Here is a 21290-nt window from a genome sequence, read left to right as displayed (position 1 = left end):
TCAGATCTATAGTTTCGTGTTTCTTTTTCTCGGTTATAGCTAAAGGATAGACAAAAACATTCAATTCCATTTCAGCAAAAAAAAACGTTTCCAAACCGTTGCTGGAGTTTGTTTATATTGTCTTGAATTATCCATGATGACCAGTCGATAATTTTTTTCTCTGCAGGCATTTTTTTGTCGCAGTGTAATTTTTGAAATGTGATCTTTTGAATTGTTTAATGACCGCTTGAAGCATTTTCGCTTCATGATTCACTTTTAGTAGTGATTTAAGCCGTAAAGAATTTAATGAGACAATAAAGTCCCCAGACTAAATGGATCGACTTTATTTGCCTGTTCGAGAAAGGGGAAAACATCAGGGCCCAGTAAACACCTTTTATTGTAGTGAGGTGTCATTAACCTAAAATGAAATAACCTCCACGGCAAGTTTGCAGTTTGTACTTGGTTTGAAAGCAGTTCGATGCAGTATATATTCTACTCATAGGCTTTGTTAAGTATTCGGCCTTAATTTTGGTACTGAAAAATTTTGCAAAACTTTTTGCAAGCAAAACTTGAAAGTTTATTAGGGTGGCATAAAAATTAAAGTAAAAAAATACAGGCTAAAAAGGCTTCATTTAAAGTTTTTTTTTTCCAAAGAGGTCAAAATTGCCAACTAGTTGCGTTTTTTAAGATGAAACATGGATAGTATTAATAAACGCCTCAAATTATCAAGAAAAACGAACAAGCTGTTAGTGATAATTTACACTAAATTTTATAAGCAATGTTGTGTTTTGTGTTCCTAGATAGCCCTGGACAGTTCTACCGGCCACCTGAGCAGTGGTGGGGGTTCTCAGGGCACTGTGGGTGTGGGGGAGGGGGGACAAGAGGGGGGCAGTAGTCTGCCCTGTACTGTGATGGCTGTGTGTGATTATGAGGCAGCAAAAGAAGATCACATCTCGGTCAAAGCAGGCGACACTATCCAGGTATATGCTTCTTATTCGAGAATTTTAGTGCTTATAAATCGCGTCCTGCTGTTTTTTGACAGACTTTAAGTTTATCTGATCAACCCAAAGCATAATTTCGATTCCGCTTCGTTGAACAGTCGAACCGCTGGAATTCTGGTTGAGAGTCGAACAACTGGGATATTACTTGAGAGTTGAAAAGCTGGGATGCTGGTTCTTTTTTACCTTGTGAAGAAATCGTTTCAATAATACATAAATATCTTACAAGTTAGAAACCCAAAAATGCCTAATTGAGGCCAAGATTGTCCCGAAAGTATACAATTTTGACCTAGACGAGCAATAAATCATACTTGATTTTGGTCATAACTGCTGAAATGTTGAGGTAAAATCTCCATCCAGGGAGATAGTGATAAAGCACAATATATTGTTTTCCAAGACAGATTTATTGCAACATTTTTATTCTGCATATTTTTCCAGGTTCCAATGAAAGCAATTGGAAAGGTATCTGAAAATCAGAAGTGGGTCTGAGATTTTTTCGAAGGGGGATCGAGGAATATTTGGAAAAAAAAATTTTGTCGACTTTTTTATATATCTTTTTGATGAAAAACGAATTTTCTGGCCTCTACCAAAAAGTTTTCCGGAACATCAAAAAGTCCAAAAATTTGGGGCTGAAAAATGTGCAAAAAATTCTTAATTAACAATTATTTGTTTTCTGTGTTTTGTGATGCAGGTGTTAAGCGTGAGCAGTTCCCGTCTCTACTACGTATTCCGGGAGGGCAACGGACAGGACATCCTGGACGCAGAGGGTTATGTGCCCTGGTCAGTGATCAACGGGGGCTCCAGTGGGTCCACAGGGATGGGCAACAGTCAGGAGTCCCTCTCCCCTCGTAGTCCGGTGGGGGGACAGTCGACTGACAGGCTGAATCAGAGCCTCAATATGAATCTCCCGCCTGCACAGTAAATAAAAAAACACAAGTTTTGTTATTTCGAGTAAAATTTCTGCCAAATTTGTTAGCGTTTATTTCCAAGTGAAAATTTGAACACCAATAAACTAGATCAACGCTGATAACGCCGGGAGAAAATAAGATATAAGGCTGGATTTTTTTTGGTTTTGTGTTTCTAGGTTTACGAAATTGTTGTTATTGCTTTTAAGTTATTCAAATGCATAAGCACCAATAAAGCTTACGTGTTGGTGTCGTAATATCTAAAGAGAAAGGGTTCAATCTGTGATATTCCTAAAGAAGAGGTTTAACTGAAAAAAACTGGCGCATTTGTTTTTGAGAAGACTATTTTGAATTCGTCACATTTTCAGACGTTCTTCGTGGCACAGTACAATCCAGGGCAAACTTCTAGAACATTCTTCTGGTTCTGGTGCTAGTAGAGAGACAGTGAACATGGCCACATACAGAGAAGCTCAGATGAGGAACAGTCAATACCAGTTCAACACAAACCACAATGGAGAAAGGTCGGTGTTTCTGCATACCCGGGGGCCGGCGAGGTCCGCGACTTATGTTGCGATCGAATTCAGTCGCGCAAATAGGCTTTCCGCGAACAAAATTTCATAATCCCATCTGAGGTTTAGTAAGATCCGAGTCATCTAGTAAGAAAATCCTCATTTTATAAAAAAAAAATTCAACAGTTATGCATATGCAGTTTTGCTATCCTATTTGAAAGCGAACCCTCTACTTTCTTAAATTAAAGAGATCTCTTTGAATCAAAAAATAGAAGGGTCCTTATCTCTTTGGTTAGCAAAACCGCGTATGCTTAACTATTGAATTTGTCTTATAAAAAATAAGGATTTTCTTACTGGTTGACTACCATGATACGACAATAGACTACGAAATTTTGTTCGCGGAAAGTCTATTTATTCCTCTTTCAGAAAACGCGGATACTCTTCACTGGGTGTTTTTTTGCGAAAAATTGTTACAGAGAACCGTGTTTATATAATCAATTAGTATTAAACCTCTGGGACTACAGTGCTAAGTTAATTCGTTCGGACAAAATGAACAAAAACGGAAATTTGAACGCGCTTTATTCAAATTAGGTTAATAATAAACAAAAAATGAAGAGACAAAATTGCATAAAATTTTGTGAAAATTACTATGGTGAAACTTATTTTGCAGAATATGTAACCGAAAATTTACCCCAAACATGGGTAAATTCAGTTTCTTTCAGTCAATCAAGACCTAAACCAAAACTTCCAAGTTACATCAAAAACAGTCTCTTACACAGCTCAAAAAAAATCATGGCTGGTTTAAAATCCATAAGTTTGCGCGAAAACTTAAAATATGGGTTTTGCTAACAATTGAATTTCATTGTTAAATCAACGTATTTCGGCTTTCAAGCAAAAGCATATTCATTTATACAAATTTGAGACAAATTAATCTAAGCTAAAATGACTTTTTGGAGTAAATTTTTGGTTCGGAGCATCGCAAATTTTATTGCACCGCAAAGGTTAAGATAAAAGTCCAAACACTTTTAACTTCTGTATTCTTAGTCTAATCTCGAACCAATGTGAGAAAAAGGCTCCAGGTAATTTCAATCAGCACTGTTGAAGATAGTGATCGTTAGAGCAAATAAAATCGAAGGTTTGAAAATCTTGACTGCCAATCAGATTTCAGTAATTGAATCTTCGAAACAACAAAAAAGCGTAAAAATCAGTCAGTTTTGAATATCTCACAGGCTGTTATTTTTTTGATTTGGGTAGAACTATTTGAAGGCTTGGTCTAAGTGGTTTGATTTTTGGTTACGGTGTGAGGGGGTGGGGGGACGGAGTGATGTTTGTTTTAGAGCTTGTCGCACGAGGGTGAGGCTAAAAAAAAAACATCTTTTTCAATAGAAGTTGCCAAAAATTGCTAAAAATCATAATCGGAGTCACAAAAATCAACAACTGACTATAAAACTAATTTTACTCGAAAAACTGAACCGCTCATTCTCTTTTTCCTTTTTGCATCAAAAAACAGCCAAAAATTGTAGACAGTTCAACTTTGATCAAAGTTTCATTTATGTGATAATATTGCCGGATGAACAATTGAAGATAAACAACTACAAATAAAACAGCTGGAAAAAGTCCAAATTGTTCAAGCAAAGTTGCGCTGAATATTCTGACTGCCGCTAATTTTGCTTTACTTTTATTTAAAAAAACCTTCGAAATGTATTCAATTAGATTGATTAGTAAAATATCTGTCATTCTTTAAGTCTTTTTGTGTCTAAATTATCTCGGATCGTCGATTGGTTAAGTTTTTGAGTGGATCCAAGAAGTAGCGGGGGGGGGGGGTATTCGACCCAGGGGTGGATCTAGGATTTTCTCGAGGGGGGCGGATTTTCAAAATTTTGACGACCTTTTTTTAGGTCGACCAAATTGATTTTCGGAGCTCTCCTAGAACACTTAAAAAACGCTGTTTTGGCCAAGTTTTCAGCGCAGCAGGCAAATTTTGAAAAAAAAAATCGGTCAAAAACGTTTTAGGGCACTTTTTGGATAATTTTGACAAAAAAAATTGCGTTTTTTTTGGCGCGCGCTCCCCTTCAAGTTAGTATATATTGGCGCCAAAGGCGTCTTTCGAAAAATTGTAGAGTCGGTCGGCCAGAAATGGATTTCTTAAAAAGTACCAAAGGGGGGACCCTTTGGATCGGCAGCGGATCGAATCCCAGAGAAGAGGCGTCCACCAAAACCCCTCCGCCCCCACCGCCCCTCCCCCCTAAATCCGCCCCTGATTCGACCCTCTGCCTACCCAAAGGTTCCTTCCTTTGTACTATTTCATAACATCCATTTTTGACTGACTGACCCTAAAATTTGTTTTAAAACGCCTTTGGCCCCAATATATACTGATTTTGATAGGGAACTCGCGGCGAACAAACGCCTTTTCTCCTGTTTTTTCAAAAATTGCCCACCCCCTCGAGAAAACCCTGGATCCGCCCCCTGGATCCAAGTCTGTTGGTCCCAGCTCACACTGTTCTTTCGAGTGTTACCTTAAAATCACGTTTTCAGGGGTCGAGAAAGCAATAGAACACGGAAGACCAAAAGTGCAGCCTCCCTTTCCCACTTATTCAAAGCAAACAACAATATCAACAACAACAACAACAACCCCAACAGCAACACAAACAACAACAGCAACGGCACAGCTTCATCGCTGTCGCATTCAGTTGTGAATACTTTGAGAAGGAAGAGTAAAAGTCGCCAGAGGTCATCCAGCAAAGCATCTTCAGGAGCTTCATCGTCATCCAGACTTCAGTTGTTCCTAGGAGGAGAAAACCCCGGCTCACATTATGTTGTAAGTTTTTGATTTTATGTTTTTTCCAAATTATAGACAGGGTTGAATAGAGGAATGAGTAGTCTCATTGGGTGTCTTGCAGTTTTCATGTCAACAAGGTGTGTAGTGAGAAAAACACTGACTGAATTTAGAGAAATAGACAAAAAGGTCCTTCAGATCTCATCTAACCGTTCGAGTGTTCACCAATGTTATTTCAAGTTTTGATTGAGATTCACAATGTCTACCCGGGTTGACCAAAAGTCACTATCTTAGAACTTTTTCTGTAAGCATCTTGCAACTTCTTATAAAATTAGGCTTTTAGAATGTTACAAAATAGGGACTTTTTCTCATAAGAAAATTGTAACACTGTTACTTTTCTTACGAAAAAGTTGTAAGATAGGAACTTTTCCTACAAAAAATTTTCAGAACTTTTTTACATGTTTAATTTTAAAAATTTTCCTATAAATTCAACATTTCTCTGCTGCTGCAGAGTACAATAACGAAAAGTCGTCGGCCATACTACTCCTTTTGCTAAATGAGTTTACTGAAAATCTCACTTACTTTACAGAAGTAGTTTTTTAGCTGATAATTAGAAATTTCGTCGATAGTCAACTGAACCCCACATACAACCCGTCCGCAGCTATATAACATGATTCGTCAAAATTGATTTTTTATTGTCTCCAAATTAATTTCGATCAGCGAATTCCGTATAACTAAGAGATTCATTGAAAAAAACTCATATTTTTTTCTCGGATTTTTTTTGTTCAAAATGCAAACATAATAAACACCATCTAAAAAATTTTATAAGAAATAAAAAATGATTTCCAAAAAGGATTTTTATCTGTTATTACGGTATGGAAACACATTCAAATTAATTTTGGCGACTTCTTGGATTGGCGATTGTTTAAGAGTTTTTCATTTTTTTGTTCTACAATTTTCCAACCTTCTGTTATTAGATTATTATAAGATAAGATTACAACTTTTATAGTTTATAGTTTATCAAATGACAAGTTATATTCAACGTTACCGTTATGTGCCAGGTACTACATTTTTATTCAATAGGATAAGTTCTAGATTTGTACCAATTCTACCCGGATTACCCTGACTGTTTCAGATCGGCAACAGGAATAGTGCTTCGGACCTCACTGTCGCAGATGGTAAGTTCATCCAAACTCTGTTTCAAAAGACCTTTGGAACATATATACGCGTTAAAAAAGTCTAATTAACTCGATGAAATTGATCACATTTTTCCATAATAGTTCAACCTATTAACTTTATTTTTATCTTACAACCGAGAGCTGTTTGATTTTTCGCAATCTGCTTGGCGTAGGCCTCGCTTTTTAGATATACATTTTTTACAAAACTAGATTGAATAGTTTAGATTCACTTTCTATGTTGCTTTATTTTTCAAGTAATGGCAACTTTTTCCGCAAATTTAGCTGAACAGAATTTTAATTTGCACATTTTAACAACATGCAGCTTGCCAATCATGTTGCCAATCTTCCTCTGAAAACCCATACGCAACACTTTACCCAAAAAGCCCCACCCACTCCTGCCCTAAACCGAACGGGGGGTCTAAGCATCGTTCCCCCGATCACATCTCCCAATCAGGTTGGGCTCCGTACTTCCTCAAAGTACCTGCGCAGTCCGTAATCACCGTCCAGGCCGGGGAGAAAGGGTTGTTGCAGTGTAGTGTCACCGGATGGCCCCCTCCAAAGGTAACCTGGCTCGGGCCGAACGGCGAAAGTGTCAGCGACCCAAAAGGGGATCGGGTGCGTCGTCGGAACATTCGGTTGGCAACACGTGAAGACGGAGTCTCGACTGTCGAGATCCCCAGTTGTCGCCACGAGGATCAAGGAACATATTCGTGTGTGATTAGCAATCAATTTGGTTCTTCTATGAGACAGATTTGTCTGATTGTCAAAGGTGTTATAAGCGTCACAAATGCTGCATGAATTAATGTAATTGATCATTGTCGATATAACACCTCTCAATCATTTAGTGTTTCATCAATAATTATTAGAATAGAACAATTATTTAATAATAATTCTGCCAAATTCTTTAAACTCATGCATTACTATAGTAAAATAATATATTATAATGAGTTACACTATAACCTATAAATTTGATTTTATCAACAAATCAAGAGCGTTTCACAGTTAATTAATTGCTCTTGGATTCGTAAACAAATGGGCTTTGGGCCCAATTCTGCAGACTGCAACAAAAATGAACAGGGCTTTCGAAACCCTTTATTTCCATATTTGCAAATACATTTATTGTCATGCACAAAAAATGTTTAGAAGTATTTCATTGATATGCTATCGTGCATGTTTAACCATGGTCGTCGTTTTCTGTTCAAAGTTTTCGTTGGATCTACTTAACAACCTCCCCACTTTTTCGACCAACCTAAGCCTTAAAACCTGTTTTAATGTGTTTTAGAGCTAGATCCTTTAATCTCTTTTGAACCTAACTCTTTATAGTGTTTTGGGAAAGCCCGAAAAATTGTTATGGGTCGACCTAAAGTCTAAAAAATTTTCGAAAGTTATTTTAAAACACACCTCGAAATATTTAAATCCGCCCCTTGAGGGGAGATTTTGAGGCTGATAAGTAGATCATTTTTGTTGAATCATTTTCCTTTTTCATCCGATTTTGATGAACCAATTCTGTATTATCCTGTTCGATATTTTTCAGGTCGTCCGGGTGAGCCAGGGAAGCCGGAGATTCTAAAGAAGAGCAGAACTTGTGTGGAGATAGGCTGGAGTGCCCCCCTACACACTGGCAACCAACTCATCACTGGATACACCATAGAACTGGCACGCAAAGGTCAGTGCCAGCAGAAAGGGATCTACAATTTTCTCGATGTAGGGGGGGGGCGGATTTTCAAAAATTTTATCAAGCTTTTTTTGAGTTTTCGAGCGCTCCCAGAACACTAGAAGAATTACAAAATTGCTTGCGCTGCGAGCAAGTTTTTCAAAAACCTGGCAAAAAACGTTTTGAGCAATTTTGACCAAGAAACCACGTTTTTTTTTGGCGCGCACTCCCTCAAAAATAGTATTTATTCAAGTACGTTTTCAATAATCAATCGGCTCGCAGAAAGCAAACGTATTTTAACTTGAACTGAGGTACAAGTATGATAGTTGGTTTCCAGTAAAAAGCGGGTATGAAAGATAGGCCTGGCAGTTTTTGTGAAAACTTCAAAACAAATGCCAACAATGTTTTCAAAGTTTTTAAGGCCTAAAAAATTTCTTCAGTGACCCATCTAAGTTTAGGGGACCCAATTGTATTTCTACTTGAACAGTCTTGCAAAAGCGATTTGCTAATTCAATGATTTGCTAATTTCGAGTTTTGTAAAATTTTTTATATCTTAAGTTTTTGGCACATTAAAAAAATTAAAGAAAGAACGTCATATCTTTAAAGTTTAAAGGCTTTGAGCAGTAGTATTTGGAGGCAAGATTTGATTTTTGGAGGCAAGACAGTTTTCGCAAAAATATAATTTACGTCATACCTCGGAAGCTACAAAGATTTTCGCAGATAAATTAGGAGGCAAGATTTGCAATTCCTGAAAGTACTTAGACAGTACCCTACCATAGTTTATTTAAATCTAAGTTTTTTGAAAATTTTTCAAAAAATCACAAAAAAATTCATATCATGGAATCTTGGAAGCTAAAACGATTTAGCAGACGTATTTGGAGCCAAAATTTGTAAACTCTGAAAATGCTCTGAGAGCACCCCACCATACGATTGCCGGTTTTAAATTTTAAGAACTTTCTTAAATCTAAATTTATTGAACATTTATCATATCTCAAACGGCAATGATTTGGAGGAAACACTTTCAATTCCTGAAAAAAATCCGACATTACTCTACCATAGTATTGCTAATCTAAAATTTTCTGCAGGTTTTTTTCTAATCTAAATTTTGTGAAAATTTTTCAAAAACAGTCATATTTCGGAAGCTAAAAATGTTTGAGCAGACACATTTGGAGGCAAGACTTGCAATACTGAATGCGGTTTAAAAGCATCCCACTACAGGTTCGGAAATGTCAAGTTTTGGTGTTAGTCATTTAATTATCTAATTTGAAAATGTTCATCAGTACTTCAAAATATTCTCGCTAGAGAGCAATTTTTTAAACTTTGTGCTGGATAGAAAAGTTGAAACGTTGCGTCTTTAGTTCATTAAGAAAGACTTTCATTTAGTTTTTTTAGATTGCTATATATATATATATATATATATATATATATATATATATATATATATATATATATATGTTTATATAAACATTGGCACCGAAGGCTATATATAGGTAAAGTCAGCCAAATTTGATATTCTTAAAAACTACCATAGGGAAAAGGAATGTCTGCACCCCACCCCTCCCCTAAATCTTTCCCTGAGAAGCAGTAGCCAGGTCCCGTTCAAAACTTTTGGTCAAATCCTTTACTTATCAGCAGGGGTGGATTTTCAACAAAATTGATAAAAAAATTGACCGTTTTTGATTCGTCACTACATTTTCCCTACATTCATTTTCCTAGTTTTTCCAGGACATAAAAAAAGGAAAACTATAAGAATTGATGGTTTTCCTATTTCAGATTCGAGTGTCTATTCTCAATATGGTGGCATAATTGAAACTAGCAAGGATAGCGACACCAACAGTAACAGTTTGAGTGCAATGGTTGAAGACTTGACCCCTGGAGTGTGCTACCAGTTCAGAGTCAGTGCCCACAACCACTCTGGCATCAGTCTGCCCAGCGAAGCCTCAGATCCAGTCACCATCAGTGCCTCGTCATCAACATCCACATCCACATCAAAACAACAACAACAACAAAATCACAACAATAACAACAACCACCTAGAGACAAACGGCAAGAACAACAGTAAGTCAAAAACAAGGGGCTGGTCTTGGAAATAAATCGATGCAACCTTCGACGGAATCGATGCAACCGATGCGCCTTTTTTCTCAAGGCCAAGTTTTTTCTCAAGGCCAAGTTTTTCTCAGTGCCAAGTTTTTTCTCAAAGCCAAGTTTTTTCTCAAGGCCAAGTTTTTTCTCAAAGCCAAGTTTTTTCTCAAAGCCAAGTTTTTTCTCAAGGCCAAGTTTTTTCTCAAGGCCAAGTTTTTTCTCAAGGCCAAGTTTTTTCTCAAGGCCAAGTTCTTTCTCAAGGTCAAGTTTTTTCTCAAGGCCAAGTTTTTTCTCAAGGCCAAGTTTTTTCTCAAGGCCAAGTTTTTTCTCAAGGCCAAGTTTTTTTCTCAAAGCCAAGTTTTTTCTCAAGGCCAAGTTTTTTCTCAAGGCCAAGTTCTTTCTCAAGGTCAAGTTTTTTCTCAAGGCCAAGTTTTTTCTCAAGGCCAAGTTTTTTCTCAAGGCCAAGTTTTTTCTCAAGGCCAAGTTTTTCTCAGTGCCAAGTTTTTTCTCAAAGCCAAGTTTTTTCTCAAGGCCAAGTTTTTTCTCAAAGCCAAGTTTTTTCTCAAAGCCAAGTTTTTTCTCAAGGCCAAGTTTTTTCTCAAGGCCAAGTTTTTTCTCAAGGCCAAGTTTTTTCTCAAGGCCAAGTTCTTTCTCAAGGTCAAGTTTTTTCTCAAGGCCAAGTTTTTTCTCAAGGCCAAGTTTTTTCTCAAGGCCAAGTTTTTTTCTCAAAGCCAAGTTTTTTTCTTAAGGCCAAGTTTTTTCTCAAGGCCAAGTTTTTTCTCAAGGCCAAGTTCTTTCTCAACGTCAAGTTTTTTCTCAAGGCCAAGTTTTTTCTCAAGGCCAAGTTTTTTCTCAAGGCCAAGTTTTTTCTCAAGGCCAAGTTTTTTCTCAAGGCCAAGTTTTTTCTCAAGGTCAAGTTTTTTCTCAAGGTCAATTTTTTTCTCAAAGCCAAGTTTTTCTCAAGGTCAAGTTTTTTCTCAAAGCCAAGTTTTTCTCAAGACCAAGTTTTTTCTCAAGGCCAAGTTCTTTCTCAAGGCCAAGTTTTTTCTCAAAGCCAAGTTTTTTCTCAAAGCCATGTTTTTTCTGAAGGCCAAGTTTTTTCTCAAGGCCAAGTTTTTTCTCAAGGTCAATTTTTTTCTCAAAGCCAAGTTTTTTATCAAAACCAAGTTTTTTCTCCAAGCCAAGTTTTTTTCTTAAGGCCAATTTTTTTCTCAAGGCCAAGTTTTTTCTCAAGGCGAATTGGTACTAAAACAGACAAATTGATAGAGGGAAGCGCGCGCCAAAAAATAAATTTTAAGGGTTGTTAGTCGTTGAGTTAGGGGAAATCCTCATGCGCGGGGGACCGAATGCACAATAATTTATCAACCAATCAGAGCTCAGTGTTCAAAAATTCGAAGAAACCAGCAAAAAACAATCAGTCAGTTTTGGAAAATTTTAAGGGCGTCGATTGGTTGAGAGTTCTAGTTCTTTTGAAGCTTCGGGCATGAAGATAGCTCAAGTTGAGTCAGTAACTAGGAATGGGCAGGACCTGTTAGGTTTGGTTTGCACTAAATACCTCGTGTGCAATAATTTGTACTATAATCGGGCTTTTCTTGGAGCCACTTTTTTAAGAAAACTTTTAAGGGGGGAGGAAAAAGTGCGGATTAAGGCTCTTTTTTACTTTCCTACCTCTTTTGAATTGCAAAATACAGCTATTCAAAAATTGTTCACACGCCATTTTGCAAGATATAAAAGTTTTAATTCCGTTAATAACATGAAAAGTCACTTTAAATAGACTTTATTGAGTTTCAGAAACTATCAAGGGGGGACTGGAAAAGAGCCCGGAAATTTTCTTGAATAAAATTCATATGTGTTGTTTGTTCATTTTAGAGAAGAAAGGGGGTCGCTTGTGGGACGATGGAGCTGACAAAGTCACGTGGAGTCAGAAGTTCGACGATCACTTCACAAAAGTCGAGGAAATTGCCAAGTGAGTCTAGCCTGTAACATAAGTTATTGAAAAAATTCTTTATTTCTATGAGAAATACTTAATTTTTTAATCTAAAATTCTGACCATAAATACTTCTTTATGAAATGTTTGCATAAAGCTGAGATTTTCTAAAAGTTTTTTATTTCTAACTTAGAAATAAAGATTTTTTAAAAAAATCTCTGCTTTATGTTTTACTAATTTAAAATAGGTTTTTTTATTTAAAATTTTCCCTACGATTGCAATGATAGTGTGTGAGGACGAGCTCTCAATTGACCTCTAGCTTGAGGTCTACCACAGCCTGACCAAATTCGGCTGCAATAGTGGTACCTCGTGAAAACTCTAGACACAAAAGTAACGGCCTTTAGTCGCAAAAACTAATTCAGTCTGGAATGCGGGGAAATAATACAAACGTTCTATGCTCAGACAGCCCTGATATCCTTTCATAGATCCTCTGCGAATAGCAGAAACCTCAATTATTATGATTATTTATTGCAATAATTGTGCCAAAAACTTGATTGGCTTTTAGTTTTAAAAGTGGATTTTAATTATAAGATTTTCCAGCGCTATAAAAAAAACTATCTCTTCATCCAGTTCCTTCAATTTGGTTTTTTTTTTTCAAAAATGAGGTGAAATATCAACGTTTTTTGAAATTAAAAGAAATTCAAGATTACCATATATATTTTTTTAGAAATTGAAAACTGAAGTAGTTGTCAGTTTGCTGGAGTTCTATGATACTTTACGAACTGTCCGTCGACTATGTTTTTTTTTCGGTTCGTTGAGGTCCAGATGATACTTTTACTGACTGCCAGTTGGCTGGTTAAATATATTTTTTTCCTGATTTCATAGTTTATTTAGGAGAGTAATATTATACAGACAGGTAAACAATAAACCGCATGTACAAATCAAACCCACCAAGGATCATGCAAAAAGCTATGCAGCTTATCGAGGCATGACCCTGAAATATTTTCTCCATTTTCACTCTTGTTTTTTTGCCTGCAGAGGTCGATTCAGCACAGTTTGGAAGTGTGAGCAGAAAAAGACAGGGCGAACAGTGGCAGCCAAGATTGTGAATGGGAATATGTTGGACAAGCGGGACATCGGCCTGGAGGTCACCCTCATGAACAGTGTCCACTCCTGTGCCCCCCATCTGTTTCTGAAGGCCACACACACATATGTACACCCACAGTCTAACTCATTGGTGCTCATACTACCACTGTAAGTGATTATTGAAATATAAGAATTAAAATAAATCGTGCTATTAACAATCATAAAAAATAAGTTCTAAAAACTGATGAAAAATAAGAATTAAAATAAATGGTGTGATTAAGAATCCTAAAAAATAAGTTCTACAAACTGATGCATTTCGCATCTGTTGAAACAATTGTTTGCATTTCAAAAAACGTGCGTCTGATCTGATCGTTTTGAAACTAAATTAGTTGTCGCATCCGAGTTGGCTCAAAACGCGCATAATTTTATCTGAAATTGGGCCGAAACTCAAACCCACCGTTTTTAACAGAAAAAAATTCAAGTGAATTTTGCAAACTGTTTATCCAATTAAACTTTTTCTCATCCAACAACAAACAACACTTTATAACTTAATGAAATTTTTTACAAGCTATGAAAATGTTCTCAGAGAGTACCACTCGTTTATAGGAGTTCGAAATGACAATGAGTAATACAAGCGATATAGTACTGGGAAATAATTGCAGACCTGAACTTAATCCACTGCCATTGGAACTAAAAGACAGAAACCTAATTTACGTTTCTTAGAGCAATTTTTTGAAGAAATTTTTTGTTTTCTAATTTATGATTTTCCTACAAAATTGGAAACAGATCTTTCATTTGTGTCAATATTGACTAGTTCTACTTTTGTCAGCTTGGTTTTAAATGTCATAATAATTTGCTTCATTTTTGAATGATTTCCGTCCTTTTGGGGAAATCTTGCAATATGAGATGCGAGAGCAGCGTTGAATAGTTGTACTTCCACTAAATTTCGAAGTACTTCTTCAAGTGTAAAACGTTTGTCTACATTGGATTCTGTGAAACGATTGAATTCTTCATGGCCAACTTCATTTATTAGCAAAAATTGAGACTGCTCCTGATCTAAGGCAACCCAAGACAGGAATCGTTCACCATCTGCTCGGATGATTTGTTGAGGACAATTTAAGGCTATTTGCAGTAAATCAGCATCATCAAGGATTACATGAAGATTGTGCTGCCATTTCTTATTTAGTTTTCCAAGCTGGCGCAGGAGAAGCTCAGTCTGCAAAATGATTACTTGGCATTCCAACACAGGTTCCGTGAAACCAAGCAAGGAATCAAGTTCGCAACCACTCAGATTCCATTCTTCAATCATTCGTTCCATTCTGCATTTAATTCCGTTATTTGTCAGAATCTCGTAGTATTTCTTAAAATACTCTCCTCTACATACAATCAAAACTTTTTCTTTTGGCTCTCTGACGCATAATTCAAGAATTTTAAAAAATGTCAAAATAGTTTTACCCGACCCTGCAGGTCCTTCCAGTATTATCCTTTATCTTCGGACACTTCTAAGCCAGTGACCTTATTTGTAACAAGTGTTGCCGATAAGCCAACCATCACTAGCACTATATTTCTTTAAACAGATGCACTCAATGCCGCAATCGAATTATCGTTTCCAGAAATCTTTCGAACACAATACCACAAGTATAGTCTCTGCTTGCCCAAATCTCCTGTCGTCTTCGTCCGTTATTTTATCGTTAGGTAGGATAGCTACTTTTTTGATGCTTGTAGAAATCTTTTCCAAACCGAAACTTTTGAACAACCAAGAAAACAAAGCCACATCTGTTTTCATTTCTTTGACTGCGCTTTTCAGTCTTTTGTTTTTGTCAGATGTACTTGCTTCGTCGTCGGATTCTTTGCTTTCCACTTCACAAACTATGAAGCCGTTAATTGGATCAACCGTCACCATGTCAATTTCAATCTCTTTAGGTTTCCCTTTATCAAGGTACTTTTCTTTTTCCATAAGCTTTTCAATTTCTTCCCACGATTCTCCGCGCAACAACTCGTAATGAACAATGGACTTGACAAGCTCCCATTTTGGTGGATCTATTTTGAAGCCGTGGAACACAAACATTGGAATTTCGTTTTCTGTTGCATATTTCTGAATGGTTTTGACCAAATTATACTCGTCGATTGAAGATTTTTGACCTGTTCTGAAGTTTTTGAAGTGGTTTGGATGAATATCTGGTTTTATGTCGCCGCCTGAAGAGCCCTTGTGGAGGTTCAGGTGGAATATTTTGTGGAAGAGGGGGGACTAAATGGACACTTTTGGATAAGGGTCGTTGAAACAATGTGGAAAATGCGTCTCCATGTACCGCTCACTCATTGATTTGAAGCCGTTGATTTCCGATTCTGCTCCGCCAGGAACTATGCAATGTACAGCTGGAAGTTCTGAAGCTGCCATTGTATAAACCAATTCTCAAATCAGAATGTTAAGTGTAATTACTGTTTGACTTATTCTGTGTAAGCAAAAACAGTAACGTGACAAAAAAAAAACAATTTTGCTATACAAAGTATACTCAATGATTAAATGGTATGCTAATGAAAAATTGTTTCTACGTTTAGAATGTTTTTGTTGTTATGATTCAAATATAAAAACTGGAAATGAAAATACACGAAAACAAAACCAAAGCTAACACATGAAAAAAAACAGCGAAACAAACATTCAACGCTTAGAATGTTTTTGTGGTAATGATTCAAATATTAAATTAGGAAATGAAAACACACGATAACAAAACCAAAGCTAACACATGAAAAAAACAGCAAAACAAACATTCAACGTTTAGAATGTTTTTGTGGTAATTATTCAAATATAAAATTAGGAAATGAAAACACACGAAAACAAAACCAAAGCTAACACATGAAAAAAAACAGCGAAACAAACATTCAACGTTTAGAATGTTTTTGTGGTTGTGATTCAAATATAAAAACAGACAAGACTGCTCGTATCAGGGCGAAGCCCTGAATGTTTCGACTGCCTTTTAAGTTTTATGGAGCACTAATAACATTAAAAAATTAAATGTAATAAAACAAAATGAAAATTTTTTTTTTCTAAAATTTGATTTTTTTTTTAAAATCATCCCCCCACACGTCATAATAAGTACTAAGTGATAAATTTTGCTCCTATTAACCAATCAATTATGGCATATAAGCTTCCTTGAACCAATTTGGAACGATTTCTAAGACGGATTAAATCTCGCTTACGCGTTAATAGTGCGAAACATATCGCGCGTTAATTGTCCCAAATTGGCCAAAATGGCAATCTTTAAACCCCCATAACTTTACAAAAAATGATCACAGGTGAAATATCTTTTCAAACTTAAGCTCAAGGCAACAATACCTTTCGAATTATATTTAAAAAATTCCGTCAAAAACGGCTAGTTAAAAAGTCGAAATTTGTCTGAAGAAAAAAAAACCCCACCCCGAGCACAAATATTCCGTTACTTTCGTATTGAAAGTCGGAACAAAATGAAAACACACGAAAACAAAACCAAAGTTGAGACATGAAAACAAAACAGCGAAACAAACATTCAACGTTTAGAATGTTTTTGTGGTAAAGATTCAAATATAAAAACAGGAAATGAAAACACACGAAAACAAAACCCAAGCTAAGTCATGAAAAAAAAACAGCGAAACAAACATTCAACGCTTAGAATGTTTTTGTGATTTTGATTCTAATATAAAAACAGCAAATGAAAACACACGAAAACAAAACCAAAGCTAACACATGAAATAAACAAAACAGCAAAACAAAAATTCAACGTTTAGAATGTTTTTGTGGTTGTGATTCAAATATATAAACAGGAAACCAAAACAAACGAAAACAAAACCAAAGCTGAGACATGAAAAAAACAGCGAAACAAACATTGGCTCATGAGGCCAAGCTGTGCATACGTTCAACGCACGCATACACAATTCAAACTCAATGCACTGTTTATCTCATTCAATTTTATTGTGATTATGATTAAGATTATAATGATAATGATTATTATGCGCAAAAGCAGATATAGGGGGGGGGGGGGGGAGGGGGAGGATTCGTTTTTTGGACATCCCAAAGGGTACCGCCTTTGGTACTATTTTAAGACCTCCATTTTTGGTAGACCGACTCGGACCCGTAATTTTTTACATACTAATACTATTGGCGGCGCCAATCCATACTAACTTTTGATGGGAGAGTGCGCTTGAGGAGAGTGCGCTTGAGGGGAATGCGCGTCAAACACGTTCAGGGCGGAGGGTGTTAACTTGGTTCTAGGGTCTTTCTAGTGATTTGAAAAAGCTCGGAAAATCAATTTGGTCGACTTAAAAAAAGACGACAAAGTTTTTGAAAATTTTTGAAAATCCGCAGCCCCCCTCGAGGAAACCCTAGATCCGCCCTGATTAAGAGTATGTAAGTTTATTATGATGATTATGATTTTATTGGGAGTTTTGCTTTTATGATTATTTTATTTATTATGATTGTTATGCGTATGATTATATTCAGGGGCGGATCTAGGATTTTCTCGAGGGGGGGGGGGGGGGGGGGGGGGGATTTTCAAAAAAATTTCGACGACCTTTTTTTTATATTTTTATGATATTTTTAATATTATGATTATTATGATTGTTATATGATTATGATTATTTATTTTTTATTTTTATCCTCTTTTTTCTAGTGTGGGCGGTGGTCGCGGCAGTTGTCGTCTGCTCGAGTTCCTGGTGGAGCACTACGGGGACAACCACACATACTCGGAGGTAGTGGCCTGCTCCTTCCTCAGACAGGTGGCAGAAGCACTCCAGTATCTGCATCTAAACCACATCGCCCATCTAGATGTCAAGGTAACAAACATAGTCTCTTTCAGCCATATACTCTAGAAATATGTTTAAAAGATACAATTTAGAGTGTACCCCCCCCCCATTGGGCTTATTCGACCCTCTCCCCCCATTGGGCTTATTCGATTGCTGTACTGAATAGGTATAGTAGAGCCCGCTTAGATGAAATTTTGAAAATTTTCCAGCAATACCTGGAAGTTTTAAAAAAACTCATTTACATGGGGTCTATGAGTTTGCATTTCAGCCGGAAAATCTGCTAGTTGAAGCGACCAGTCAAAGTGCTAATGTCAAACTGATCGACTTCGGAGACGCCAGAAGACTCACAACACACACCCCCTTCTCACTCCCGCACCCTCCCCCTTGGGGGGACCATTTCAGCCCCCACCCTGCGCATCCTATTTCTCCCCCGGCTGTACCCCACTGCGTGCCGGGTACTCCTCTGGGTAGTTTTGAGTTCTGTGCCCCAGAACTGATAGACCCAGAGGGTGGAAACGGATTTCTGGTCACGTGTCAGGCCGATATGTGGTAAGCATGACTTAAGAAGCACTGAAAGCAATTAGTAGCCTGATACCCCTATCGTCGCGGTTCGACTCCCAGACAATGCTAATTTTTTGCGGTAAACAATTCAAAATAAAAAATCCTGTTTTATATTTTCTGTTTCAAAACGTGTTTTTTTTGAATTGTTTTAAAACATGTTTGATAACACTTCCTACCCGGCTTAGGTTGTTTTTCACATAAACTGTTTGTTCCGCCTTGCATCAGCATCAGTTTTATAGTGTATTTTAGCAAAATGTAGTTAGGTATAGATCGAATATGTTTGGAATAACCAAATTAGTACTCCTCAGGGTAATTTTTACAACAATCAGACACTATTTTTCATAACATACTGAAAGATATTCGTTTCGTTCTTGGAAAGTTTTTTCTTTCCAAGAATTTGACCAGTTCACCCCAGGTAAAATAACAATGATAATAATAACGGTATATATTTCATACTTTATCAAATTATTGCCATAGTTATATAAACATATTTTTGTATTGATGGAAATTGGGTCTGAATTTTTTTTTCAGTCGAGCTCCAGCTGAATCATTTATGCTCGGTCGAAGTTGAGTCGATTATTAAAATTTCATCTGGTAACTCGAAACATGGATGGTTTCGGTCGAATGCTTCGATTCGAATCACATTTTTTTTGTGTCGAATCGGTCTGATCATATTTCGACCAGCTGGATACAGGTATAAAAAAAAATAACCAAAATAAGGTATAATAATAACCATAATAAATTGTTTTCAAGTGTAATCACTACACAAACAAAAATAAAAATAAAGAATTCGTCTGCAAAAACATCACTTGAGAGATCGCCATAAACTAAGGTATGCATCTTATGGCGCTCTATCAACGAAGTGATGTTTTTGCAGAAGATTCTTTAATTCGATTTTGAATTGTGCTTCTAATTTTGCAGGAGTTTGGGCTGTGTGCTGTATGTGTTACTGACTGGGCTGAGTCCCTTCTTGGACGGGGACGACAGCAGAGAGGAGACATGTAGACACATTTTACACTCTGACTTCGCCTTGCCAGAAGAACACTTCAGCGACACCTCCCCCCATGCTAGACACCTCATCATGTCACTACTCAACAGGGTACACAGAGACACACCTCTAACAACCCCCACCCCTCTATCCCGCTTATCCCCCCTATCCTCGCCAACTCATTTTAATATTAAGTAATGGAGGGGGAATAATTTCTTGCCAAGATTGAACTTAGTCGTGTTTTTCGTTCAATTAGTCTTTTAGTTAGTCTAACCGCTTAAATTGTGGCGCATTAAAACCTGTATAATTTGTCCAGAATCAAAAGTTTTTACATTTCTAAATGAAGGCTTTCAAATAGAGGTTACAGTTGTTTTCGAGCCAACTTACATTCTTCGAAGATCACGATATCTCAAACTGATGGTCCTTAGAGCACTTTATCTTTTGGAATTTTTTCACCTCTTTTGTGTGTTGTAGGATCCCAGTTTGAGGCTGACCTCTTCCGGGTGTCTGGGCCACCCCTGGTTTGCCCACTTCTCCCCCTCCCCCTCTTCGTCCCCACCCATCCCAGTGGACAGACTGCAGAACTTCATCAACCGACGCCAACACTGTGCAGTTAGTAATTCAAAATAACTATTTGCAACTGCCCCCCCCCCCTAATGTAACCCCCCCCTTTAACCCCATTTACACATATCAACTTAAAATCAACTACCCATCAACCCATAAAAGGCTGATCTGAGGGGGGAGAGTGGAAAAAAAATTTGCGTAAGCAGCTGAATCCATTTTGAATAGGAACAGAGGAAAAAACCAAATAAAGTTCACCCTCTAATAACACCGTAACTAAGCGTAACACAAAGACAGTATTCGCCTTAAACGTTGCGAGGTGGTTTGATTTTGGAACCAAACCTCAGACACCTCCAGAAAATTAAATTTTTGCCAACATATTTTTTCGTGTATTGCTTGTCAAGTTTTATATAAACTGAGCGAAAAATGCGTTTTTGACACTTTTTGCCAAAATTTGACCATTTGATCATTGATGATCAAATTGTGTTAAAAATCCGCGTCCAAGTATAGGCTTAATAATTGATTATAAGGGATTTTAATTCATTATAATGACCAAAAATAGGGTGATTAAAAGATATATAATCGATTATAATTGTCATATTTTCCATTAGTTTTACATGTAGTTGAATTAAACATTTTTTCCCAGACTGACGTGAGACCTCTCAAGCGAGAATCGATACGACAACTTCTGCAGTCGATCACGCTCACGTGACCTCAAAATCACGTGACCATACAATCATGTGACCTCGCAATCACGTGACCTCGCAATCATGTGATCTCGCAAAAAAAAACAGGATTGGTGTGCTACGCTTTCACCAACTGTTTCGAGTTACAAAACAGATGAAATTTTGATGGACTCGCCAAGAGCTTGGGATGGGATTTCAATAGGAAAACCTCACCCAAATCTACATTTAGCCGCTGGAAGACTCCTTGAACACGTCATTGAAAAGTTATTTTATTCGGACATATTTAACACGGACAGAAAAACAATGAAAAAACTATTGTCAACCAGATTGATATTTGTTCTGTTAACCGGAAAACTTATCTCACTTATCTTTATATTCTAGACAAATTGGCATTTTATAAAAAAAAAGTTAGTGCAATAAAAATATCTGAATTTTAAAATTTCACACATTTGATTTGTTCAGAAAATGAAAATATTACAATTTTTCGTGTTCAGAAGTCGTATCGTTAAGGTTTTGGCCTTAGTTTTTAATGAAAATTGACAAAAAAAAATAAATTTGAAACGAGACTGATGGTATCAGGGCGCAGCCCAAGTTTATAATTTTCAGTTAGGGGAAAAAAAAATT

At 36.8% G+C, this 21290-nt stretch overlaps 1 protein-coding gene across 3 annotated transcripts in view; it reads left to right on the top strand.

Annotated features, from left to right (window-relative positions):
• The window catches only part of LOC134840621 (kalirin-like), a 54307-nt gene extending 33202 nt beyond the window's left edge, over positions 1–21105 (top strand). For 2 of the 3 annotated variants that reach the window (XM_063856556.1, XM_063856558.1), the window contains 15 exons: positions 780–959; positions 1669–1895; positions 2251–2403; positions 4927–5209; positions 6303–6345; positions 6668–7114; positions 7880–8011; positions 9773–10057; positions 11951–12047; positions 13047–13262; positions 17738–17900; positions 18139–18419; positions 19353–19530; positions 19894–20031; positions 20627–21105. In XM_063856556.1, the coding sequence (XP_063712626.1) occupies positions 780–959; positions 1669–1895; positions 2251–2403; positions 4927–5209; positions 6303–6345; positions 6668–7114; positions 7880–8011; positions 9773–10057; positions 11951–12047; positions 13047–13262; positions 17738–17900; positions 18139–18419; positions 19353–19530; positions 19894–20031; positions 20627–20692 (2889 nt within the window). In that variant the 3' untranslated portion in view covers positions 20693–21105. The remainder of the gene's footprint in view (positions 1–779; positions 960–1668; positions 1896–2250; positions 2404–4926; positions 5210–6302; positions 6346–6667; positions 7115–7879; positions 8012–9772; positions 10058–11950; positions 12048–13046; positions 13263–17737; positions 17901–18138; positions 18420–19352; positions 19531–19893; positions 20032–20626) is intronic. The other variant, XM_063856557.1, reaches the window with a different exon arrangement.
• The last annotated feature ends 185 nt before the right edge of the window (positions 21106–21290 follow it).

The sequence above is a fragment of the Symsagittifera roscoffensis genome, chromosome 2 (assembly GCF_963678635.1).
Source record: "Symsagittifera roscoffensis chromosome 2, txSymRosc1.1, whole genome shotgun sequence".
Classification (NCBI taxonomy): Eukaryota; Metazoa; Xenacoelomorpha; order Acoela; family Convolutidae; genus Symsagittifera; species Symsagittifera roscoffensis.
This window is presented reverse-complemented; position numbering and strand designations above follow the sequence as displayed.